At 40.8% G+C, this 26,974-nt stretch overlaps 1 protein-coding gene across 3 annotated transcripts in view; it reads left to right on the forward strand.

The window, feature by feature from the left end:
• Window positions 1–26,974, forward strand: part of COL24A1 (collagen type XXIV alpha 1 chain) — a 460,026-nt gene that overhangs the window by 308,571 nt on the left and 124,481 nt on the right. For all 3 annotated transcript variants that reach the window (XM_033916356.1, XM_033916354.1, XM_033916355.1), the window contains exons 29-35: window positions 7,907–7,960; window positions 8,346–8,390; window positions 9,040–9,084; window positions 15,005–15,058; window positions 15,864–15,917; window positions 16,854–16,907; window positions 17,750–17,803. In XM_033916356.1, coding sequence (XP_033772247.1) covers window positions 7,907–7,960; window positions 8,346–8,390; window positions 9,040–9,084; window positions 15,005–15,058; window positions 15,864–15,917; window positions 16,854–16,907; window positions 17,750–17,803 — 360 coding nt within the window. The remainder of the gene's footprint in view (window positions 1–7,906; window positions 7,961–8,345; window positions 8,391–9,039; window positions 9,085–15,004; window positions 15,059–15,863; window positions 15,918–16,853; window positions 16,908–17,749; window positions 17,804–26,974) is intronic.

Genomic DNA, 26,974 nt, shown 5'->3' on the forward strand with positions numbered 1-26,974 from the left:
CTTTTCATGTACATGCTACGCCACTTATGCACACTTACAGAACAGTGTTTAACTGTTTTAAATCTACTTAGATGTGTAAGTATGTAGGCATGTTGTATATTCACATGTGCAATTATCTCCTTAATGCAGTTAGAAAATGCAATGCTCATTATCATAAATGGACAGTTATAGTATTTTAAAAAATTAATCATTTCGGAAAGAGATCAAAACAGCTTTTTCCACCTAATTGCTTCACATCATTAAAGGGCCCTTTTACTAAGATGCATTAGGCGTGAATGCATGCCTAATGCAGTTTAAAATGGCATATCATTGGATGTGCTCAGGCATCCTGCAATAAGTTCCAAATATTTGCGTGCTAAAAAATGTAATAATTTTTTTTTTTGAGGTGGAATATATGGGGGCAGAGCATGGGTGCAGGAATAGCGCACAAGCCCTTACTACTTCCAAAACTGGGTGTCCTATTAAATACAGCTTTGGGTTTAGAAGATTCTACAGTATTGTGATGTAGAACAAACGGGGCTTCTTTTACAAATTGGCAAAGTGGCTGAATCAAAGAGGCCCATGGGATTTGAATGGGCTTCTTCATATTCAGCACACCGCTAATCGGTATCGTCTCTTTGTAAAAGGAGCCCACTGTGTCTTCTTCATACTATTATTCCTATCAGTAGAAAGGTATTCCTAGCATCTTGTTTGTATGCTCTGCATTAAAGAATCAGACATTAATAAGGATGAAGGTTAAAATCTATTATACTCAAGTTTATTAGAAACTTTTGTATTAAGGTAGACATAACCCTAAAGAGAGAGAATTCTTTACAATTTTATATCTTATGGAATCTCATATCAAGTTTATTTAGTTCTTGATATACCACACATCAGATGTCTGTGCGGTTTACAATTTAAAAATGTGTTAGATTAAAAACAATTGGTGTAGCAAGATAAAGAATGACGAGGGAAGGAATGGAAAACCGAAATGGGAAAAAGGGAAAGAAATACATTATCATAATAGGAAAGAAAACAAAGGTGAATTACATGGGGAAAAGTAACTCAGAAAAAGTAAATTAATTCTAAGCCTAAGTGAAAAAAGAAAGAAGAAAAAAATATATAATATATAAGCTTTTAAAAAATATTATAAACATCTTTAAAAAGAAAAGTTTTGAGACCTGATTTGAATCTAGTTAAAGAAGTTTATGATGGACATAGATAGGAAGAGCATTCCAGAAATATGCTAGATGGGGAGGATGAATTTTAAGAAAATGCTGAAAGCTCAATTATTTGCCAATGCCTTCTTATGCTAAGATATATTTCAGTTGATAATCGCCTTCTAGAATTTTTCTGACAATGTATGATTTAAAGCTTGTTTGTACTTCTGAATTGTTTCAATTTATGCGCCATCCCTATTATAATAGGGACGATTAACGATGTCTTGACGTGTCTATGTTATATGTGATAATCGGAGGAAAACAAGATTTTATGTATGTGATATGGAAAGTGCATAGTTGTATGTGGTATAAATAAGCTGTTGTTAAGATGTGTAATTTTACCACTAATTTGTGCTGTTTTAGCACAGGTCCCACTTTAGTACTAATAATTGGGATTTACAATAATAACCTGCCTTGACAATAGCCCATGTTGATAATTTCACAGGTCTGCAAAAAAATTTTTTTCAAGAGCTGTTTTGGTTATTCCACGTAATCTTTATGTTTTTTGGTGCGCTGAATCCGAAAATGACCTCTATTTTGTCATAGGACATCACATTTCCTGACAATTTAGGTAACTATGTTAAATAAGGCAATACCTCAAAATAAATGGACATAGACTTCTAAAAATAAAGTTTTATTACAATTTTTTCATGAAAATCCTTTTTTGAGCTGAAATGAGCTCACCTACACACACTAAACTTAATTCTTCTTCCCTGTGAGGCTCCTCTTGGTGCATTTACGCTTGTGAGTAGCATCTGGAATGTCTCTCTGAAGCATCCAACAGTAGTCTGCCATCATTGGGTTTTGTTTTGTTTTGAAATTGTCTTTATTAGCAATTGCAAAGGGAACAACAACCAGGGTCAAAACAAGCAGAAAACATAACAGGTAGAGAAAACAATACTGGAAAACCGGAACAGCAGAGGATCACAATACAAAAGCCCAATGGTTGGTTGTCCAACGCAATTGTAATGCTCCATTTTCCCTGGTATCTCCTTTTCATCTCTTTAATGTCTTGATGGAATCGTTCACCTTGTTCCTCACTCACAGCTCCCAAATTTTCAGGAAAGTAGTCAAGGTGGGACTGGAGGAAATGCACTTTCAAACTCATCAGGCACCCTAAAGCTTGAAATACTTTCAGCATTCATCCGATGATCTTTTTGTAGTGAGGATCTTTGTTATTGCCTAAAAATTTCTGTACAACTTCTTTAAATGCAATCTACCCTTCTTTTTGAGGATCCGTCATGGTATTGACAAACTCTTGATCAACTATAAGCCTTCTAATGTCTGGTCCGACGAACATACCTTCTTTCAATTTTGCCTCCGACAGGCCTGGAAACTTGGTGACCAAGTATTTGAAGCAATCTCCATCTCTTGGAAGTGATTTTATGAATTGCTTCATCAATCCCAATTTTATGTGGAGAGGTGGTAGAAGAACTTTATGGGAAGGTACCAAAGTTTTTCGGAGGACATTTTTTTTCACCGATTGTTAGCACCCTCGGCTGCCAACTCTTCTTGGTCCAGTGATTTTGTCGGTCTCGACTGTCCCATAGATACAGAAAACAAGGGTATTTGGTATACCCAGCTTGTTGCCCGAGCAGCATGCACAAGACCTTCAAGTCCCCACACACTTGCCAACCATGGTCTTCATATTTAAGTTTACGAAGAACCAATTCCAAGTTCTCGTAGGTTTCCTTCAAGTGTACAGAATAACCTGCAGGTATGGAAGTGTAAAAACCACCATTGTGGAGATTTCTCAAAGCAGTTTTACTCCACAATGGTGGTTTTTACACTTCCATACCTGCAGGTTATTCTGTACACTTGAAGGAAACCTACGAGAACTTGGAATTGGTTCTTCGTAAACTTAAATATGAAGACCATGGTTGGCAAGTGTGTGGGGACTTGAAGGTCTTGTGCATGCTGCTCGGGCAACAAGCTGGGTCTTTGGCGTCTTTTTGAAGAATCTATAAAAAGACTCCATTGCTTTGAATCATATTGGATTTTAAATTGACCCATCAGACTTTCGACATCGATGCAATAAACCAACTTGTTTTCCTGGGAGAAGTAAGGAACGAACTCCATTTCACGATGTCTGAACCATGAAGATGACACTCCTGGCAACAATAAATTTCTGCTTTTCAGCCTTGATCCAAATAACTCAGCGGCATCTTTTTGAAGATTCAAGTCTCTTACCAAATCATTCATCTCCTCCCAAGAAAACAATTTTGGTCTTGTATCATCTTCAAAGTAAGAACTTGATTTATCTGGTTCAGGTATAACTTCACCTTCATTGGAGCTAGGTATCTCTTCCAAGGTAGCAGGGGACTTGGGTACTGGTATATCTGTGCCATGGGGGATGGGACGAATTGCTGAGTGAAGATTGGGGTATGAAATGGAATGCTTCCATTTGGAATTAAACCCTTTCACATCGCATGAACAAAAGTAACAGTCATCACTATGGTTCTTTTGCTCTCGCCATACCATAGGAATCCCATAAAGGAAAGATTTTTTCTTACACTTGAACCAGTTTTGGAGGTCCTCAACACACCGTTTGTACACTTTATGAGGCGCCCAAACTTTATCTTGAGCTCCAATTTTTAGTCCAAAGTATGCGATGTATACTTTTTTCACAAAGTCTGTAATATTCTGCTGTTGCTTCAACACTGTATATTCACCACAGATGAAACAGAAATTGTCTGGCGAATTAATACACTTTTGCGGAGCCATAACATAACAGTTGAAGAATGACAAGCTAACACGAACTGCGATAAAAAAGTATGAACAGCCTAGAACCAAGAACCTGATGATGATTCGTGCACAAGTGTGGACTGCAGGAGAGAGCAGCTCTTTGTCTTTATATGAGTCGTCACAGTGCTGGCCACGCCCCCCTGCACTGACTGGAGCTTCTGCTATCTGCCCTGAGTCTCCCTCCTACTGGATTCTTCTGGAAAGATTAACCCCTTCTACCATTAAAAGCACAGACTCAGGGCTGAGGCTTACACATACAGCATGCTGCTGAGTATCCCAGTAGTCAGACATGTCACTCAGAGCAGCACTTGTATTCACCCTTTGTAGGGGGAAAGGGGCAGAGATTGTTTACCTGCAAATAATAACAAAAGGCCAGAAGAAAACTAGGGAAATGAGGAAATAGAATTTTTTTCCCTAAAACTTGCTTAGCTTATGTATATGTTGCTGACCATCAGATTTACAGTGGTATATTTTTTTTTTTACTTAACTCGGACAACCCCTTTAAGGTTTTTTTGGCATTTTATATCTTAAATGCACTTATGTGAATTAATTAATAGTAATTTGGACTTTAAATTTGGTTAAAACCATAATATTAAAAAATTGATAAATTTGAAGACAATTTTGCATTTTGTGGCAAATCATGATGTCTAGGAGTTTTTTTTCAATATTTTATTTGTTTTCAGCACACCAAAATACATAGAAATTAGATGATTAGTCGCAGAAATTAGCTTTTTAGTCGCAGACTTGTGTTTTTACCCTAAACTGCAAGTTGTTAGCATTTATTTTTTACTGCTGTATATTTGAAATTCTTTTGAGGGATTTACATAACTGCTAAATTTCTAAATCCACCAGAGACATCTTAATCCAGTTCTGCTTTGCTACTTACATCTCTAATACATAGAAGCATAGACACATGATGGCAGATAAAGGCCAAATGGCCCATCTAGTCTGCCCATCCGCAGTAACAGTTATCTCTTTCTCTCTCTGAGAGATCCCATGTGCCTATCCCAGGCCCTCTTGAATTCAGACACAGTCTCTGTCTCCACCACCTCTTCCAGGAGACTGTTCCACGCATCTACCACCCTTTCTGTAAAATACAGTATAGTATTTGCAGTCCTTGATTCTGGCCATTGGAATCAGTGTTGTAGGTCCTATAATGTAACAGAATAAAGTTGTCAGAAATGCTGGATTAGCCTAAAATGTCACTACTAGAACTGGATAAGTTGGCAACTATAGATTTATGTGGCTATTTGTACTGTCTCTTCTTTTCAAATTTAAAAATATCAATAGTGCTAAGAAAATGTATCCTTTTATCCACAGAAGAATTAATATATACTGGTCAAAGTTCAGCTGATGGTGACCAGCTATCTGGGTATCAGCACTGAATATTTAGGCATAAGGCAGCTGCCGTGAGTTACCCCGGTACCACCGATATTCAACAGCAGTAGCTGGATAGCTACATGGTTAATTTAGGAAAGCCTTATAGCTGTCCTAATCTAATCTAATCTAATCCTTAGGTTTGTATACCGCATCTTCGGCACGGTTTACAGGAGATGTAATAGGAAGGAACTACAATAAAGGGTTAGAGGTTGAAGTATGAAGAATATTTAGAGGACTAGGGATGCCAGATATGAAGAGATTTTGAGGACTTGGGATACCAAAGTTGAAGAGAGGCTTACATTTTTGAGAAAAGCCAGGTTTTCAGATGTTTGTGGAAAACTTGGAGGGAGCTCTGGTTCCGAAGAGGGGAGGTAAGGTTGTTCAGAGCTCAGTGATTTTGAAGAGGAGGGAGGTCCCTAGCTTTCCTGAATGGGAAATGCCTTTTAGCGAGGGGAAGGAAAGTTTTAATTTGTGGAAGGGTCTGGTGGTATTAGGGTTTGAAGAATTCCAAGTAAGAGGGATAAAGGGAGGGAGGATACCTAAGTTAATCAGATGGTTATCCAGATACTGCTGCTGAATATCGGTGATGCCTGGGTAACTCTCAGCTCTGTCCTGACTCTGCCCCCCAGACTACCCTTATACCAACCAGAGAGTACCACAGAAATCAGAGCAGACATCAGGCTAAGCAACACTAAATATCTGCTGTAGGGCAACCAGGAGCCTCTACTACCCGGTTAAAACATTTTAAATATCAACCCTGACAACTGCCAGTTAATTTAGACCAAAATATTCATTTCACGGCCTAGCATCAGCATTGAATATCTCAATCATCAATGGCACCTCCCCAGAGGTAAAGCGATCAAGAGTTTTGCTGAATCAACAGCTACAAGGGAGATGATGCCACGGCCAGAGGTAGAGCAGCAGGGTTGTCCAGAAAAAGTTGGAAAAACTGAGTTGAAGGCTTTTTTTCCCATAAAAATTGATTGAGCTTGATCAGAAAATATTTTTTAAACATGTTTTAAAGCCCATCCTTGGGTTGCTCAAAGCCACTGATTACATAAAGCTCAGCTTTTCTTAAAATTTGCTATTTTTGTTTAATGGAGCAAATTTCTTGGTAATATAGCTATAACTTTTATGTTTTCACACTCAGCAATGATACATTGATAAAAAGACATTTTATGCAGTAGTTCCCTCAGTGCCCTAGGATGCGATATTTACTCCATTCCCACATACATCTTTGTCAGCCAACCATGGTCCTTCTCCAGACATGAACACAGAACAGAAGTATTTGTTTAGTGCGTCCACTTTTTCCTAATCATTTTCCACATAGCAGTTCTCATTTTTTCTTCCACCTGCGTTTTTTGCCAATCGTATTTTTCTTTTCACTTCTTTGAGTTGTATCAGGTATTCTTTCCTGTGTTTCCTTTCTTGCATTCTTTTGTATTCCTTGGATGCTGCCTCTTTTGCCTTTATTTTTTTCAGCCATCTGTTTTGAGAACCATAAAGGTTCCCTTTTCCTCTTGCTGCTTTTATTAGCTTTCCTTACATAGAGTTCAGTTGCCATTTTTATAGCTCCTTTCATCTTGGACCACAGTCTTTCCATTTACCTTATATCCTCCCATCCCATCAGTTCTTTCTTCAGGAACAACCTCATTTTACTGGAATCATCACACTTGAAACCCAAGACTTTGAGTTTTGTGAATTCACAATCCTATTTGGCTCGTACATCAAACCATACCTTATGCTCACTGCTACCCGGGTGGGCACCCACTTGGACATTAGATACACTTTCTCCATTTGTGAGCACCAGATCTAGCATCATCCCTTCCCTCATGGGTTACACAACTATTTGTCTAAGCAGAACGCTTTAAAGGGCATCCACAGTCTCTTTGCTCCTTTCTGATTCTGCTGTTGGGACTACATCAGGAAGGTTGAAATCTTGTAACAGCACTTCTCCTTTCAGACTCAGTTTTTGGATGTCTGCAACATACTGTATCTGGGAATTTTCCTCCTGGTTACCATGAGATTATTGAAGATTAGTAGGTGGAAAGGGGTGATATGTTTGGGTCTCTAAATAGATGGGTTTTGGTTTTGTGATCTATCTTAAATATGAAATGTTGCAAGTTTGGATGTTAAAAAGTCTCAAATGTAAAATAAAGCTACAGTCTGAAATGAGTCAAATAGCAGGTTTAATATGAAAAGAGTTTATTTTTATTAGCAAATCAGATGTGAAGTTATTTTTCAGTGATGATTATGTCAGATTTTTGTTTCAGTTTTGCAATTTTGAATACTTTTTAAAATTTAGAAAAAACATTTAGAAATCCATTTTGTTTGAAAAATCTGTTATCAATTATTTTGGCATGGAAACGAAGGGATATGAGTAAGAAGGAATAAAAAAGGAAAGAACAAATACTTTAAATAATGTGCAACTTAAATATATAGCAAACATGAAGTGAATCTTCCTTCTTGCTCTGTAAGCGGATTATAAATGGGTAACAAAGAACACAATTCATTATAAATATATAACATAGGGGTCAAGAGATCTATGAATAATATTCAATGTCTTATTTATAATTTTTCAGGGGCCAAGAGGGCCAGACGGGTCTTTAGGAGAACAAGGGTTGCAAGGTATTAAGGTAATAACAATCAATCTATGCTGTCTACACTGTACTATGGGGCATATATGGAAAGTATTTCCTATAAATCAGGGGTGTCAAACCTGTGGCCCCATGAAGTATTTTGTGTGGCCCCAGTCGAGGGTGTTGCAATGTTTTCCTCTGCTGTCCCTGGGTGTTTACCGTTTTGCCGGCTCCCTCCTCTGTCTTGCTGCAGTGTTTGCGCATTTGTGTGGCCCCAGAAACATTTTTTTCAGCCAATGCACCCCAGGGAAGCCAAAAGGTTGGACACCCCTGCTATAAATTGAATGTCTAACCCTTTCTGTACAATTCATGTACTATAATGATGGAAATTTTGTGGCTATATGTTTATACAAGTAAACCAAACAGTATTAATTTTTGTTAGGGAGAAAGAGGCGACCCTGGGAAACAAGGCATTAATGGACCTATTGTAAGTATCCAAAACCTACACCTATTATCATTCTTCTTTTCTGCACTGCAGTCTTAGAATATTACCAGCTGGATTCTCAATTCTTTAAGCAAATCTTTAATACAGACTAAAAGCAAAAGAAAATATACACACAGTTTGTTGCTTGTATAGAGTTCAGACTCTTGCCAATGTCCACTCTCAACCAGTGTATTTCCCTGCTTCAGGGACTGGGAGGGGTACTTCAGCTGCTTGCTGAGGATAATGCTTTGATTTTACAGATTAACAATACTAAGAATTTTTAATGAGAAAGTGCTCTCCTCAAGCTATGCAGTTGCTGGAACGTAGAGAGCTAGTTATTGTTCAGACAGAGAAAGAGCAATAGAGAATAACAGAAAAGCTGCCAGCTTAGTGTGCTAGATTGTTGTCAATCATTTGAAAGCATTACACAATCCACAGGTGGAGCACATTCTTAAAGGAACAGTTGCAATAACCTGCCACGGGTAGTGCATACATGTTAAAAGCAATATTAAACACACACTTCAACACACATAACCAGCTCCTATGAATATGGGGACAGAACTATTTTAACTACTGTTATTAAAATACTATCTTAGTATTATAAGACCTTATTGATACTGATATTGACCATAAATCATGTTCTGAATTATAGGGTAAAGCTGGAAGTCCTGGAGAAAGAGGTGATCAAGGATTACTGGTAAGGAGTGATAGAATGTGATTCTATTTCAGTAGACCTGATATAGCGAAATATGGAAAATCAAACTGTATAACCTTCATAATGGGAGGCAATTGAGAGGTCTCATTTTGACAGTACAAAATAATAAAACACTGGGGAGGAGAAATGAGCTTCAGTAGACCAGATTCTCTTGCCGTTATCTCCATATCAACTTATCATACTGTTCCAAAAGCATGTGTAGAGTAGAAAATTCCTAATAAATGATTTAGGATATCGACTATTGAATCATCTACTGTTAACCTAGATCATGAAGTGAAAAAGAAATAAAATGTTGAAATAGAAGCTTGCGAGGGAATCAGTTGGACCCTTAGGCTATCAAGGAGCAAACCTTAGGCCATCAAGGAGCAAAAGAGAGGACAAGGCCACAGTGAACTGATTAATATGATTTTTTTTTTCTTCTGTCTTTACTGAGGAAGATGTAATTGAGCTATCCATGAAAGAAATTGTATTTAAAGGTGACAATATGAAGGTACTGAAACAAATCTTGGCGAACCTGGAAGATGTAATTAGCCAAATTGACAAGCTAAAGACCCGTAAATCACCTCAACCAAATTTTATATACTACAGAGTATTGAAAGAACTAAAATCTGAAATTGCAGATCCACTATTAGTAACCTGTAGCTTATCATTAAAATCACCCTTGATACCTGAAGATTCTATAGTATTTAAAAAGGGTTCTAGGGTGATCCAGAAAACTATAGACTAGTGAGCCTGATTTCAGTGCTGGGCAAAATGGTAAAAACTATTATAAAATTGCTGAACAAATAGAGAAGCATGGTTTAATAGGACAAAGCCAAAATAGATTTAGCCAAAGGAAGTCTTGTCTCACCAGTCTGCTACCTTTCTTTTGAAGACACAAATAAACATATGGATAAAGATGAGCCAATTGATATAGTTATCTAGATGTTGATGAAGTCAATAATTCATATGATTGTATTGCACATTCTGGGAATTTCCACTATATTTGTTTAATATGTGGAGAATTGTCTGGGCTAGAGTTCACTGGAATGAGGTCTCAGTATTAGTAATATTGAAGATTATGGCCTAGATTCACTAAGCCCACCAATCTTACCTGACCCGTGGGTGATCCTAGACAGGCCAACTGATTCACCAACCATCTTCATGCAAATAGGGGCGATCAGAGGCATGCCCCTCGCCGATGACACGGATCGCTGGAGAGCGATCCCGACGCATGCGCAGACCATCTACTTTACCTGTTTAGATATTCTGTGCATGCATTTACTGTCCGGTTTTGTTTTGTTTTTTTACTTTTTTTTACTCGCCCCAACTCTCCTGCTCTCTGCCGCACATTCATGCAGTGGGAGCCCATGGTTTTAAACTGCAGGTTTAAAGCGGGTTAAAACCACGGGCTCGCGCTGAAGGGATGGGCAGCAAACAGGAGCAGAGAGCTTTTTTTGGCAGAGCAGGAGAATCATGACAGAGAGCAGAGAGGGAGCAGAGCTGTTGGCAGAGCAGGATCATGGCAGAGAGCAGAGAGGGAGCAGAGCTGTTGGCAGAGCAGGATCATGGCAGAGAGCATGGAGGGAGCAGAGAGTTAAATGGGGCAGGGCAGAGAGCAGGACTGGTGGAAATTGGCTGGGATTTCAGGGCGGTATGGAGCAGGAGAGTTGGCAGGGACGTGTGCGACTAGTCCTCAGCAGTCACTTGTTTTGGGATCTGCCAGCCCAGTCGATGTTCTTACATTTGCATGCACAGATCGAATCGGGTGCGGGAGGAAGGTTAATGAATCGGGTCAGGGTCGCAAAGTGGTCGGGACACAATCGGTGTCCTAGTGAATCTAGCCCTATGAGAAGAATAGTCCTGGATAGGTGAATGTTGTGAGAACCAAAACTGGTGGTGAGGAGGAAGGAGGACAGTGAGGACTGTCCTGTAATTGGATTGCTTCTATGTGAAAGGAGTGCTGTGGCAGAGCCAGTGGAGCTTCATCTGACTGTAGGATGGCAACACTGCACAAAACATTTAAGAAGCTTTATGAGAGTGGCATTTGCAGAATTTTACTGAGCTGATTCCAGTCCCATTCGATCTACTGGGCATGGTAGTTTGACTAGGTTTTTTCTGCTTTTCAGAAGAAGCCCTCAGAAGGAATAAGAGAATAGATTTGTGACCACAGTGGCTGCCTGAGGGACTTTGAACATATCTCTTACTTTTTACCTTTTGTTTAGTCAGAAAGCTTATTACACGTCTCTCATTAATAGAAGTTGGGGGGGTTTTTTCCTATTTTTTGTTTTGTTGGCTGTTTCCTCACTCTATTTTCAGCTCCTGGCACCTGAAAATGAATAACAGAAGGAGTTTTTGGGATGGGGTAGAGTGAAGGTCCTGATTCAGCAAGATTTGTGCTTCAAAGCCCCCAGTCACAGAGTGCAAGATAGGAGCTTGCTTCACAGCCACTTTGTGATTGGCAGTGGTATTTTGAGCAAACAAGTACAGTCCCTGGATGCCGAGAGGAAAACTGATAAATCAATAGTAATGATCCAAATATTTAAATAATGGGAGAAATAACAAATCACTACATCAAGGTCCCAACACTAAGATTATTAAAACAAAAGTATTACATGCTGCTTATGAAATTTGTATAATGTACATTATATTTATGCCCTCAGTGGTGACTTGAATCTGTGAGAATAGTAGGAAATGTTCTGATGATTTTGGGTTAAAAAGAACAATTAATTGTCTGACTAGGTACCGCAGGGGTCACCTTTGTAGCCTATGTTTAATGTGTTTTTGAGTTTATTGGGATTTGTTTTGGAAACACATGGCTTTAAACGCTACATACCGTATATACTCAAATATAAACTGGGATTTTGGGGCCAAAATATTGGCCCAAAAATGGGAGTCCCAACTTATATTCGGGCCAGCGCCCCCTCCCAGAATTATTCCAGGCCACTGCCAGGCTCAGCACCCTTTCTCCCCTCCCTGCCTTCCTCGTACCTCCTCTGCCGATCCCTGGTGGTCCAGAGGTGCAGCGGGGCAGGAGTGAGCTTTCTGTGCTCCTGCCACGTTGCTAACCTGGTCAGTGGTGGCTGCCACGAGATCGGGTTTCTTCAGCCACTGAGCAGCAACAAGCAGGAACGTGTTTTGGTGCTCTTGCTCGGTACTGAGTGGCTTCCTGACTGGCTCCAGCAAAGTTCTCCGTAACCCTCCTTTTCTTGTCTTCTGTTCCAGTGGAGATTGATTGCTTTGGTACAAAATGAAGAGGGCACTATACTCCACTAATGAGGTAGGAGGTGCTGAAAGATGTGATTGACATTCTTCTGCAACAGTTCACAAGCATAGATTGATCACTTATCGTACAAACTTCGGTGTAAATTAACAGCAAGAAGATTATCCATGTAAAAATCTAATCTTTCATTTTAGAAAATGTCCAGGGCACAATTTGGACATTTGGGACTAGACCTGTTTTAAAAACAAATAAGTACCAAAAAGGACACTGACCGGAGGGATAAAAGCATGATTCCCCCAACCCCCATACTTTCCTAGTGGTCACTGATCCCCTTCTATCCCACAAACATGTGAATGAAACACTACATACATACCTGTATGACAGCTACAGGTGTTATGGCCTGTCCTAATAGAGCAGCAAGCAGGTTCCTGGAGTAGCCTAGTTGGCGGTGTAGTAACCATAGAGATGGGGACTCAAGCCCATATCCTACTCTAACTAATACACTTATGTCAGAATATGTGTCCCCACCAAAACCCACCCAAATCCCATTGTACCCACATACAGGCATGATACAGATGTTTAAATACTTGAAAGGCATTAATATAGAACCAAATCTTTTCCAGAGAAGAAAAAAATGGTAAAACTAGAGGGGCATAATTTGAGGTTACAGGGAGGAAGACTTAGGAGCAATGTTAAGAAATTCTTCTTCACGGAGAGGATGGTAGATGCCTGGAATGCCCTCCTGAGGGAAGTAGTGGAGAGGAAAATGGTGATGGAATTAAAAAAAGTGTGGGATGAAAATAGAGGATCTCTAATTAGGAAACAAAGGATGTAAATTAAAGAGCTAAGGCCAGTATTGGACAGACCTGCACGGTCTGTGTCCCATATATAGTGATTTGGTGTAGGATGGGCTGGGGTGGGTATCAGTGTGAACTCTACTAATATGGAACATGAGGATTTTGCTGGCCAGATTTTACGGTAGATATCCTGCAAACAACAAGATGGTTGGATAGGCTGAGGTGAGCTTGGACAGCAACTTCAGCATTTGGAACCTAGGACAATATCAGACTTTACAGTATATGGCCCAGAAGAATCAAAGAAGAGACAAGTTAATCAAATCATGTATTTTTTAAATGAGTACCACTAATGGGCAGACCGGATGGACCGTTCAGGTCTTTATCTGCCGTCATTTACTATGTTACTATATAGGTGACATCTGCAGGCATAAGGGCTATTGATGTGGTATACAACTGGGTACAGTAGACTTTGGGTGGGTTTTGGAGGACTCCACCATACATTGTAAGGGGGTTATGGTAAGATATGTACCTAGGACCTTTTATGTGAAATTCACTACAGTGCCCCCTAAGGAGCCTCGCTGCTATGCTAAGATGTCTGTGTGGCCAATCAACTGGAATAGCTAACCCTTCCTACATGCCAATGGCTTATTATGTGTGTGTTTCTTTTGAACATTTTTAATTTTTCAAAAATGGTCAAAAAAAGATAGACGCATTAAGGGCGAACTCGTTTAGAAAGATTGTTTTTTGGAAAAAAAGATATACGTTCTGCGGTTTCGAAAATGGCCATTTTCTCTACTTGATTTTTGGATACACTTCATAAAACGTCTAAACTCGGACTTAGATGTCGTATCAAAAATGCCCCTCCAAGTTTCACATCAACATATCTCAATAGCTCATAACTCATCTTACTTGCTATTGGGCTACTATATTATTGTAAATTCCTCTTTTCTGAGGACAAGCAGTTATAATATTCTCACTTATGAGTGATGTCATCCACAGAATCCTGTACAGATATTGCCAAGTGTGCCGTCACTTTAAATCTTTAGGCTGGACCCATACCATACGCATGCTGGTGCCTTCCTGCCTGATGTTGGCTCGCGAGACCATCATTTTTCCCAGAGCCGAGAAGCTATGTCTTCAGTTTCTCCTCAGCTTGTCAAATTTCCAGTGTTCTGCACAGAGCAGCAGGTACAATTCTAGCTACTTTACAGGGCAGACTAGATAAACCATGCTGGACTTTATCAGCTTTCAATAAGTTACTAAGAATAAATACAGTTGAGTCTTTGTTAAACAAACTTTACAGATACCACCCACTCCCTCCCCTCTTCCCTCCCAAACATCAGAACATCCAAGAAACCTCACCAAAGTGCCTCCTACCCTACATACACACACAGAAAGCAGCCTTCTCACTTCTTAATATGGCCCTGTCATTCTAATGACAGTGCTCAACCAGAGTCCATTTGCCATTGTGAGCACTATATCTAGCCATGTTGTTGCCATTGTGCAGTAGATCTGCAGGATCTGTGAATGCCACCTCCATGGCATCCCTAGCCACAGGAGCAGAAGACCTGAGCTTGAAATCAAACCTGTTAGTCCACCGAAGGGCCAGCACATCAGATGCATCTTAACCAACTGCATCAGTTTGCAGGAATGTATTTTATATGTAATATTTTCAGTATACTATGAATAGGGCTTTTGATTTTTGGTTACAATTAGAAAACCCTGATAAAATACACTGAATAGCAAAAGGCTGAGTGGCAAGCTGAGCAACAGAAGCAAAACAGCCATTTTGCTGTGTGAGAAGGGAGTTGGAAGCCGACATTGGAACTTAGAGAAAGGGGATGGGAGCTGACATGGGTGCTAGGGTTTTTTTGTTTAAAATTATTTTTTTGCATTTTTATAGGGTTTAACAGGACCTCCAGGAAATGCAGGACACACAGGATCTACTGGAGAGCCTGTAAGTGCAACTAGATAGTTTTAAGATGTTATTTCACTCCTATAGATTTTGACTTACAGGTGTATTATTATTTCAAGAAGAAATAAAGTGGTCAATATTCAGTTGGTGGCAGTCAGAATTTCTTTAAATATTGACCGTCACTGCCAAAATTATGCCTGGTATTCAGTGTCGGGCCATGTCTGAATTTGCGTGGCTAGCCGGCACTTAACAATAAATGCCAATATTCAACTCTCAACTGGTTAAGCTTAATTGGCCAAAGAGAGGTAAGTGCCAACTCTGTACAAAAGGAAAGATTTATAAACTATAAAGAGTTTTACCTCATGCAAAACTGTCATTTCTTTAATAAGGCATTAACTATTTTTTCAGAGGCCCTCCAAGTACCTACAAATCCAAAATGTGGCCCTGCAAAGGGTTTGAGTTTGAGACTACTGCCACAGATAGCCTGCTATAATTTTTTTTTTAAATTCTTTATTCATTTTTTAATCTTACATCAAGTGTACAAATAATAAACATTTGAAATTAAATACATCACTTGAATTTCGTTCTAATATAACATCAAATATATAAATTTATTCCCTTCCCACCCACCCTATATTATTATATTATATTCATTCTATATTAATAATCAGATTTAATTTTGATTAAATATTTATATTTTCATTTTCAGTACACTGTTCTCAAGTCACAATAAAAAAAACCAACCAGCATAAACTCAATCATTACTAACCATCACCTTTGAGGGTTACAGTCAAATATTTTCTTGCTAATTGTATTATATTTAATACAAGGGTTATTTTTATGTTAGGGATCAAGAGGACAGCAAGGTGATAGTGGCCCCATGGGAGAAATGGGACCTGAGGTTGGTTTGCATGCTTTATTATCACCTTTTTATTATTATTAGATATTTATTGCACATCAAGCTGTGTTTATTGAAGGAGGCCTTATAAATTGTAAAGGGGACATAGATCTTGTTACTTTAGTAGGACTGATTGAATCTGAAACTTATGATCCAGTTTCAGCTTGACTGGAAATATTCATATAAATGCTAAAAGGGAAATAAAAGGAAGCCATAGAAATTAACATCATAGAATCATAGATTACCCACTTTCATGTCACAGATGATATTGCATGGTAGTAGTACTCGTTCAACACAGACAAAATTATCTTTTAATTTCCCCCAACAGTGGCATACCTAGGGTATGTGATACCTGGGGCTGATCATTTTTAACCCCCCCCCCATATAAAAAGGGATCAGAGAAGCACCACCTTAAGGCATTAGCCACTCCTACAGTGGCGTTAGGTGCCATAAAGTACCTACGTAGGCACAATCCCAGTGCCGTTTTTTTTTAGGCACCTTGAAATTTGTTTTAAAAGGTCTTTTAAATGGTATTTTGCTTTTAACTTAGGCGCCAGTAGTGTGCCTATTGGAGCTTAAGTTAAGGCACTGTTTAAGGGCCAGAGTTTCCATTATTGGGACCACCGCTGTTCTTTTAATAAAACAATGATGCTAATAATCATTCTCTCATAGAACAATTTCATAGTTAAACTAACCAAAAAGCCCACATTCTAATCGTAAGCAAATATAACAGATAGATTCCACTTACACTGTTTAAAGAGAATCATTTGAAAAGAAAAAATATTTGTTTTCTTGCCAGTAAACACAGAACATGCTTCTCATCAGCACTATTCCAGTTAAAAAAATATCTTTTACGACTCTGTTTTTAAAGGATTTTGAGATAAATCCTTTTTTGTAGAATTTTTGGGCCCATGTGATGTCAACTTTTTTATCCAACAGGGACCTCCTGGTACTGAGGGAGAACCTGGTCCTCAAGGAGAGCCTGGAGCAAAGGTATGTCATAGGTATTACACAAAAAAAGTTATTATTTCAGACGCCAAGCCACCATCCACTTGTAAAATATTTTTAAATATCAGTTTATTGAGTCTCAATCCCACCACTCCACCACATCAAATAACTTTCATAGCAGTTGTGGTAATATCTTCACTGGCTCATTATTGTAGTAACATATTATTTAAACAATTTCTTATAAAGTGCACCATGCTTCGTGCTACATAAACTCAGGACCTCTTTTAAAGTGCTTATATTCAATTCATAGTCATATTCAAATAAATAAATAAACTTAGCTTTAGTAGCAAATTTTCTTTTTAGGATAAATTCATCAATCATTAATTTTTTTTAATTTAATGAGTCGGTTCAGGAGAGTTGGACCCGACATGTTTTGCATATCGCTTCTTCAAGGGTCCTCCCGCAACCGCCGGTAAAAGAGGTCCTGAGTTTATGTAGCACAAAGCATGATCATTTATAAGAAATTGTTTAAATAGTATGTTACTACAATAATGAGCCAGTGAGGATATTACCACATAAAGCTCACCACTATGAAAGTTATTTGATGTGGTGGAGTGGTGGAGCTGAGGCTCAATAAACTGATATTTAAAAATATTTCATAAGTGGATTGTGGCTTGGAGTCTGAAATAAAAAATTTTTTGTTAATAGATTTTAGGCTCTGACCAGGTTTTGGATTTAAAATTTGCATCACTATTTTGAAGATAGGTATTACACAGGTATTAATGGAACTATTTCAAGTTAAAAGACCAAACTTGACTAATGCTTTGTCACAGCTGAGGAAAGTTCTTTTTCATCTCATCTCATATCTAGCATATATTGTATTACAGGGGGACGCCGGACCTTCTGGCAATATTGGAGAACAAGGAGAACCAGGTTTAAGGGTAAGCTAACCATGAGAATCACCTTTCTTGATTTAACAGGGAATTAAACAAAATTGGTATCAGAAATATTGTGTACCACTAAAAAGACAAACATTCTAAAATCATCATCAATGGTTCTAAAATCATCATCAAAGTCCCTCCTTGAGGGCCGCAATCCAGTCGGGTTTTCAGGATTTCCCCAATGAATATGCATGAGATCTATGTGCATGCACTGCTTTCAATGCATATTCCCTTGGGGAAATCCTGAAAACCCGACTGGATTGCGGCCCTCAAGGAGGGACTTTGAGATCCCTGATGTAGACCTTATAGAGGTTCCATGCCAGATGGATTCTTCTGCCTTGATAATAATGGGTCAAGTTGTTTTGATGATTGGGAGGAATCTACTATTTCCCTGGTTGCACTAAATACCCTTCAATCGTCTGGGATCATGGTCATTTTGAATGCTAGGTTACAGATAAATAGTAGCAGATTAGCACTCTCATATTTGAGCTCTTCCAGGGCTGGGGGTGAATGCCATCTGGTCCACTCGAGGTCAAGTCTACAATCAGATCTAACACACAATAACAGGCTTACATTTTACAGAATGAGCATAAAAATAATATTAAGAGAAAGTCCTGCTCATCAAGCTACATCTCCCCTTAGGTAAATAACATAACATAAGTTTTATTCTTGTATACCGCCCACCCACAGAGGATCCGGGCAGTTCACAGAAAAGAAGTACTGGACAATCAGTGATGTTTACATAAAATGAGATTATACATTAGCATTAAATGACCTCAACTGGTGAGCCTGAAGATGATGTAGGGAAAAGTGACTGACTCTTTACTAAAAAAAACCCCAAAATAACTGATTGTATATATTCAGACACCTTGATGGGAATGAGTCAGCCTAGGTTCAACAAAGACAAGTCTTGCCCTACTTATTTTATTAGATTTTCTGAATTTGATAATAGTAAGATGGTTGATATAAAGGCTCATTTTATAAAGAATGTTGAGATAAGAATTCAGATATCCAAGTCAGAACTTGATCATTTCCAGTGGTATTTACAACAAGCTTTGCTGAACACATAACTATAAAGACATGCAGGAGAACACATGCATTTACTAGTATATATAACAAGCTAAGCAATTGACAAATATATAGTACATGTGGAAAAAAATAAGCAGCACAAGCCCAACACTTCCAGGTTGAAGTGGCAGTTTTGCAACTTCCACCTGGCATTATGGTAGCCTTTATAAGAGCTAAGAGTTAAGAATGTTCTCCTTTCTCGGAGGACATGCAGACATAATATTCTCACATGTGGGTGACATCATCCATGGAACACAGTACAGACACTGCCAAGTGCATTGTCACTTTAAATCTTTAGACAGTGCCCATGTCATGTGCGTGCAAATGCCTTCCTGCCTGATGTTGGCATGTGGGTCCGACAGTTCTAAATTTTCCTTGGAGCCTAGAAGCTGTGTCTTCGGTATCTCCTCAGTGCTTCAAACACTGAAGTCTTTTTTTTTTTTTTCCTTCTCGTTACTTATTGTTCTTTTCTTCATAATTATTTATTTTTCTCTTTTTCCAGTGTTTTCATCTTTTCCCAGTCTCTGGTTGCACTTCCTTCTGTCTATGCTCTTAACTATGTATCCAGGGCCTTCTTATCCATTTGCTGTTTTTTTCTCCTCCTCCACTTTCTGCCCTACATCCATCTTTCAAAATAGAACAAAACACAAAAGACCCTCCTCTCATCAATACTGGGCAAGTTTCTCAAATAATATCATCATATTTAAAGGCTTCTAAATATTTAAATGTGCTCATAAGCTCTTCAGCAAGGTGCCACAGCAGCGGTACAACGTCGCTGGAAAGGTGCTTGAATTTTAATTATAACACATTGCATGGAGCAAGGATTCTTGCTTCTACTGGAGTGGCAAATGTTATGGCTTTACAAAAGCTGTTTGACAGTAGACCACTTATCTGAAAAAGTCTGACCCATCTAAGAAGCATTTCTTATCTCTTCCCTGCCACACTCATTGCTGTGCACTATCTCCTCTTCCCCTCCATCCCTGTGTACCATCCCTCTCTCTCACTCTTCCATGGTCAGACATCTCTGTCTTCCCCCCTTTCCCACTCCTATGGTCTAGCATCTTTGTCCTCTCCTTCCCATAGCCTGGAATCTCTCTCTTCTCCCATGGTCTGGCATCTCTCTCTCCTTCCTTCCCTCCTCCTGTGGTCTAACATCTCTCTCCTTCTCTCCTTTCCGTGGTCTGGCATCTCTCTCCTTTCCTTCCTGCAGTCTGGCATCTCTCATCCCTCCTTCCCTTCCATTCCCTGGTTTGGCATCTCTCTCTCCTTCCCATACCAGTGATCTGACATCTCTCTTTCCCTTCCTTCCATCACCCTTCTCCAGAATCTGACATCTGGAAACGGCTGAAAACACATCTATTCCTGAAATACTTAGGAAACCAACCTATTCAATCTTAGTCCTTAACAACCGAGCGCAAGAACCACCTGTCGCTAAATCTGTACTTTGTTTATTCATTCAATCAATCTGTAACTTTGTTTATTCACTCAATCTGTAACATTTCTAATCATTGTAAACCGCATAGAACTCCACGATCCTGCGGTTTATAAACTGTTATTATTATTATTACCTCTCTTTCCCCTCCTTCCGTCACCTTTCTCCAGAATATGACATCTCTCCCTTATTTGAGTCATCTCTCCTCCCTCCCAGTGTATAATGTCCAACTAGTCTTCCTCTCCCCATGTATTCCCTCCCACTCCACACACCTGTGTCCAACAATTCTCTTTTTCTCATCCCTCACCCACCAGTATCTCTCTTTCCCTCCATTCCCACTACTCCACCCATGCATCTCTCTTTCCATCCCTTCCTAACCTCCAGCCCATGCAGCATCTATCCTTCCCTGCCTCTCCAACCCCCAGCCCATGCAGCATCTGGCCTTCCATGCCTTTCCAAACCCCACCCAGTCCATGCAATATCTGTCCTTCTTGATTTTCCAAACCCCACACCAGCCCAGGCAGCATTTGTCCTTCCCTTCATTCCCAACCCCAGTCCCACCCCACCCCTCACAACTGGTTCATGTGGCACAACCTCACTCCACTTCCTGATTCCCCCACCTCTCACCTCCACGCCAATGTAATTTAAAATCTTCGGGCAGCCGATGGCGCAATGAAGTGAGCCTCACCATTGGCCTGCCCTGGAAGTGTTCTTTCTGCAGCACTTCTCCTTCCCGCATAGACGAGATGCTGCAGAAAAAAAGACTTCTGGGGCAGGCCTACAGTGGCAGGTTCATTTTATTGCGCTGCTGGCTGCCCGAAGATTTTAAATTACAGTGGCGGGTAGGTGGTAGGTGGGGGAGTTGGGAAAGCCATACTTTCAATTGCCAATTTTTGGTGAGGCCATGGCCTCTGTGTCCCCCCCTCCCTCCCTATTCCAATGCCTATGACTATATTAAAGTGCCTTTACATGAAGTCATGAGAGGCACCCTGTTTAAGAACTAGGAGACCCCTCTGTCAGTCCAAGTAGCTTCTAAAAAATTGTCACAATGTATAGAATACAGAAATATCCAGGTTTGAGAGGACAAAACTTCAACATCATTCTCTAGATGTGGATCTGCTTTAAAACGTTCTTGTAGTTCAAGATCTTCTCCTCCTCCAGGAAGGGAAGCCAGAACATTAGACTCCGTTTGGTAAACGTGTTTTTCAATCTTCTATGCTAACATATAGAATCTTGGATTACTAGTTCTATTTCTCTATTTAACATTTTTACTTGAACAACTTCCAGCTTTTGAGGAATTCCTCCCTCAGGAGAAGCTTAAAGAGTTTCAACAATTATCTAAGAACTTATTCACTACTAGAAAGTATATGCTAGAGGCATATTCAATGCATTCGATATTTCTTCTTGAACATCTGCAGTGGCAATAGCAATGTGCTGTTTGTCTTGACTAAGTCTCAGATCTTGAAACCTCACTGCAGGAGTACCTTTCCGATGTTCTTTGCAAAGGTTATGATTTATTTGGAGATAAGATTGAGGAGGTCACTGATCAAATTAAAAAACACACAGACACAATGTCAACTTTATCTAAATCTCAGGCCTCTACATCTTTGTCTTCTTATAGAAGGTACTCTGCCCCATTCAAATATTCATACTATTATAATACTAAATGTTGTTACAATCAAAGCAACAAAAGACTCAGAAGGTGTCAGATTTAGTCCAAGCAGCAATCGTCTTTTTGACTCCTTTATAGGGAACATTGCCACTATCCCCCTGACTCTGTCTCCTAATCTTCCTATTGGAGTCAGATTGCTCTTTTTTCACCAGCATTGGACTCATCACAGTGGACCAGTGGGTACTTTGAATCAGCCTGGAGAAGAAATGGTTCGGGGAGGATATGATAGAGGTATCAGAGACCTGGTGGAAGGAGGACAATCAATGGGACACTGTTACCTGGGTACAAATTATATTGTAAGGATAGAATAGATCAGATTGGAAGGGGGTTGGGCTATATGTTAAAGAGGGAAATGAATCAAACAAAATAAACATCCTGTATGACATGGATAGAAATTCAATGTGTGAAGGGAAGGAATATACAGGTAGGGTTAAACTACCCTCCCCCAGGACAGAATGAGCAGACATATGAAGAAATATTTTCAGAGATTAGGAGTTTTGGCATATTGGGCAACATTATAATAATGAGTGATTTCAATTACCAATATACACCCAACAGGATAATTACAATCCCTTATATATACATACAACTTTATCCTCTTCTATTGAGGTACAGGAATCAAAACACACAACACACGGTGGAGAAAAAATACCTCACTTCACACCAAGGCACTTATCAGAACAACAAAAACTGCCAAGCAAGTAAGTCCTTTAGTCATTATTCGTCATTAAAAAAAAACTCCACCAGTGTTTGTACAAATTGTATTCCTCTTCCAACAATAGGAGCAGCACAATTAGCAAAGATAGAAGATGTGAATTAACAATTGTGGAAATACAAGAAGCCACTTCAGTTGAAAGTAGTTCAATTAGAGGCACAAAACAGCATAAAGTAGGGAAAAAAATAGTAGAATTCAAACCCAAATGTTTCCCAACTAGTCTCAAGGCTAAATTCACAAGCACATCCAGAGGGTACTTAGCTATGGTCCTGTAGTCTGTTCCACTCATGCTGATGCCAAAACACACTACTTTACTTTTCATGCTAAGAAAACAAGTGTCCTCAAATCCACGATTGAAGGTACCGATTCATCCGAAGTGCCTGTAATCCCTACGGGAAACCCCATTTCGCTTTCAGCATTGTCAGTGGTTAAATCAACTCTTCCAACATATCAACAAGGCTGCTTTAACAAGGCACAAAGTTGAAGCCACCTTTTTTATGCCACTTTAACAGCTGACATCAGAGTTCTCATAAAAATGCCTTCCACTCAATGACGTGATTTAGACCAATAGGAGCAGCCGAACACAATGTGAATATCCAGCGATGTTCCCTTTGATGAAGCTGGCATCGGATGTCACCATGTCGAGCTGTCAACTTCAGCTGTTCCAACACTCGACATCATAAAGAGGCAAAATTATGCTGAAGCTGGAGATAGTGTTCCACAAGAAGTTCTATCATTTTCCCTACAGAGACACAATTGCGATGCTCAGTCAACCGGATTTGCAGTGGCCTTGAAGTTTATCCTGCATAATAAAGTCCACAGGGACAGATGAGCAGATAATACCACATTAGTTGAGGAACATGACATATCTGTCCTTAGATAGAAGGTCCTATTTGTTTTAACATCTTCAAAGCTTATGCCTTCTATCATCATTGGGTAGGCCATGCACTGGCCACAACATCTATGGCCAAATCGAGCCTCCCTCCTCATCCCATCAGATGTCTGCAACACTGCCGGGCATAAATGATCTTTTAAATTCATATTTCTAGTATATGAAAAAAACATACTTCAAATCCTTCAAGGCTGAGTGCGCTGTCAAAATATTAAGATGTTGTTTCATGACATTAACTACAATGGAAGTGTGTTTATTATATTTAATAACATAGGTAAGTACTTCCTTATCTTGTTTTTTATATTGGAGTAAATCCTCACGATGGTTCCATCTTGCCCGCTTAGCGGCTTTTGAAATAATATTAGCTGGGTAGCCTCTCTGACTCAGTCTCTTCTTTAAACTTACAGCATTTTGATCATAATCAGAAGTAGTAGAGCACAATCTCCTGTATCGTAAGAATTGTCCAAATGGCATTCCCATCTTGAAATGCTGAGGATGCATACTAGAACAATGAAGGAGAATATTGTGGTCTGTCGGGCATAGAGAGAGTAGAGAGGGACAGATTCTTCAAACTTTCAAAAAATATAAGAACAAGAGGGCATTCGGAAAAACTGAAAGGGAACAGATTCAAAACAAATGCTAGGAAGCGCCCAAGAAAAGATCTGGGTATCATTGTAGAGATTACTTTGAAACCATCCGCCCAATGTGCATTTCTATCCTATTTACCCTACTAGTCCCATCTGTTTTGAAAGTCATGTATTTGTTATATGAACTTTTTGTTACCCTGTGTACTGTTATAAAATATTTTTAGAATTGTACCTCGCCCTGAATATATGATAGGGCGAGGTAAACTTGAAACTATGGCGGCCAGAAAAGCAAACAAGATGCTAAGAATTATTAAAAATGGATGGTAAACAAGATTAAGAATGTTATAATGCCTCTGTATCGCTCCTTGGTACAACTTCACCTTGAATATTGCATTGAATTCTAGTTGCCTTATCTCAAAAACAAAATGTTCTGTGTGGCTATTCCATTCCAAAACAGAAAAAATGTCAACAGTATACCTCCACCAGCCCTTTACATGTTGGTATTCAGAAGATAAGTAAACCCAATGTTCTTCAAAGTGGGACATAAATAAGTTCACTATTGACAAATTTGCTCCCGTGTCATTCTCTAGTCCCCAGTTGCTCCTTTAAGCCATGCAATGTATGAAGGTCCATGTGGCTCAATGGAACAGTCAGGCCAAGGATGGCAGCGAAGCAGCCCACTGTGCAACTGTGCAGTTCCTCTCTCTTGTTGCGCTGTAATGGTGCTGGAGAAGGATGGAGAGAAGAGGGAACCAGAAAAAAAGTGGGTAGAGTATGGGTGGGGGGGGGGGCTGGGGAAAAGGTGGATGGTGTGTAGAAGGCTGAAAAAAGGTGAATGAGGTGGGGCATGCATACCATGAGAAGGAGATGGAGGATTGAAAGAAGGTTCATTCAGTTGTATATGCCATGGGGGGGTTAAAGCAAGGTGGATGGGGTGGTGTGTGCCATAGGTGGGAGGGGTCTATAGCAAGTTGGATGGAGTGGTATATGCCTTGGGGGGGCCTCAGGAAGGATAGCTGGGATATTTTCATAGGTAAGGGGGGGGGGGCTAGAGAGAAATGGATAGTATTTGTGTATCACGGGACAGTCAACTATACATTAAATTAGTCCAGTAAAAAGATATCACCTAAAACTTGATTGCTGTCCCTTATTTCCATATATGCAAGTAGACTAAAATGGCAAATAAAGAAACATGGAAGGGGAATCACAATTTTTTTGCCATTAGATGATATATCATGTGTATCATTTATATATTCTCTGTTATTACAGTGTATGTACCATCTTATGCTGAGCTTTTGGTGAATTGAATAAGAAGCAAACACTTAGAAATCAGTTTGAGAAGCTAACAAATCTACCCAATGATTACCGTATTTTCACGCAGATAACGCGCACCCGTGTATAACGCGCACACGGGTATAGCGCGCAGAAACCACGATTTTATGTATAAAAACTTTTGTATACCGCGCTCACGGGTATAACGCGCATGCAGCCCGACTGTCCTTTCGCACGCCCCGACTCTCCTCTGGCCACCCCGACTCTCCTTTCGCCCTCCCCGACTCCCCCGGAGTTTTCTCAGCAGAATTTCCCAGACCACCTCTTCCTCTCAACACATTGACACGCTAGTGGGTTTATTTTATAGCTTTTTCACTCCCTTCGGTCTGCCTGTCCCCCTTGAAGTCCTGTCCCCCCTTGAAGGTCTGCCTGTCCCCCTTGAAGGTCTGTCCCCCCTTGAAGGTCTGCCTGTCCCCCTTGAAGGTCTGTCCCCATCCTGAAAGCCTGATGCTCCCCCCCGACGTCCGATACACCCCCCCCCCCCCGGCAGGACCACTCGCACCCCCACCCCGAAGGACCGCCGACTCCCCGACAATATCGGGCCAGAAGGGAGCCCAAACCCTCCTGGCCACGGCGACCCCCTACCCCCACCCCACACTACATTACGGGCAGGAGGGATCCCAGGCCCTCCTGCCCTCGACGCAAACCCCCCTCCCTCCAACGACCGCCCCCCCCAAGAACCTCCGACCGCCCCCCCAGCCGACCCGCGACCCCCCTGGCCGACCCCCACGACACCCCCACCCCCCTTCCCCGTACCTTTGGTAGTTGGCCGGACAGACGGGAGCCAAACCCGCCTGTCCGGCAGGCAGCCAACGACGGAATGAGGCCGGATTGGCCCATCCGTCCCAAAGCTCCGCCTACTGGTGGGGCCTAAGGCGCGTGGGCCAATCAGAATAGGCCCTGGAGCCTTAGGTCCCACCTGGGGGCGCGGCCTGAGGCACATGGGCCCAACCCGACCATGTGCCTCAGGCCGCGCCCCCAGGTGGGACCTAAGGCTCCAGGGCCTATTCTGATTGGCCCACGCGCCTTAGGCCCCACCAGTAGGCGGAGCTTTGGGACGGATGGGCCAATCCGGCCTCATTCCGTCGTTGGCTGCCTGCCGGACAGGCGGGTTTGGCTCCCGTCTGTCCGGCCAACTACCAAAGGTACGGGGAAGGGGGGTGGGGGTGTCGTGGGGGGCGGCCAGGGGGGTCGCGGGGCGGCTGGGGGGGCGGTCGGAGGTTCTTGGGGGGGGCGGTCGTTGGAGGGAGGGGGGTTTGCGTCGAGGGCAGGAGGGCCTGGGATCCCTCCTGCCCGTAATGTAGTGCGTGGTGGGGGTAGGGGGTCGCCGTGGCCAGGAGGGTTTGGGCTCCCTCCTGGCCCGATATTGTTGGGGAGTCGGCCGGGCAAGAGGGCTTGGGCTCCCTCTTGCTCCGATCGTGGATGCGGGTGCGGGTGGGAGCGCGTGCGAGCGGTCGTTCGGGGTGGGGGTGT

This window comes from Geotrypetes seraphini, chromosome 12 (genome assembly GCF_902459505.1).
Source record: "Geotrypetes seraphini chromosome 12, aGeoSer1.1, whole genome shotgun sequence".
Lineage (NCBI taxonomy): Eukaryota > Metazoa > Chordata > Amphibia > Gymnophiona > Dermophiidae > Geotrypetes > Geotrypetes seraphini.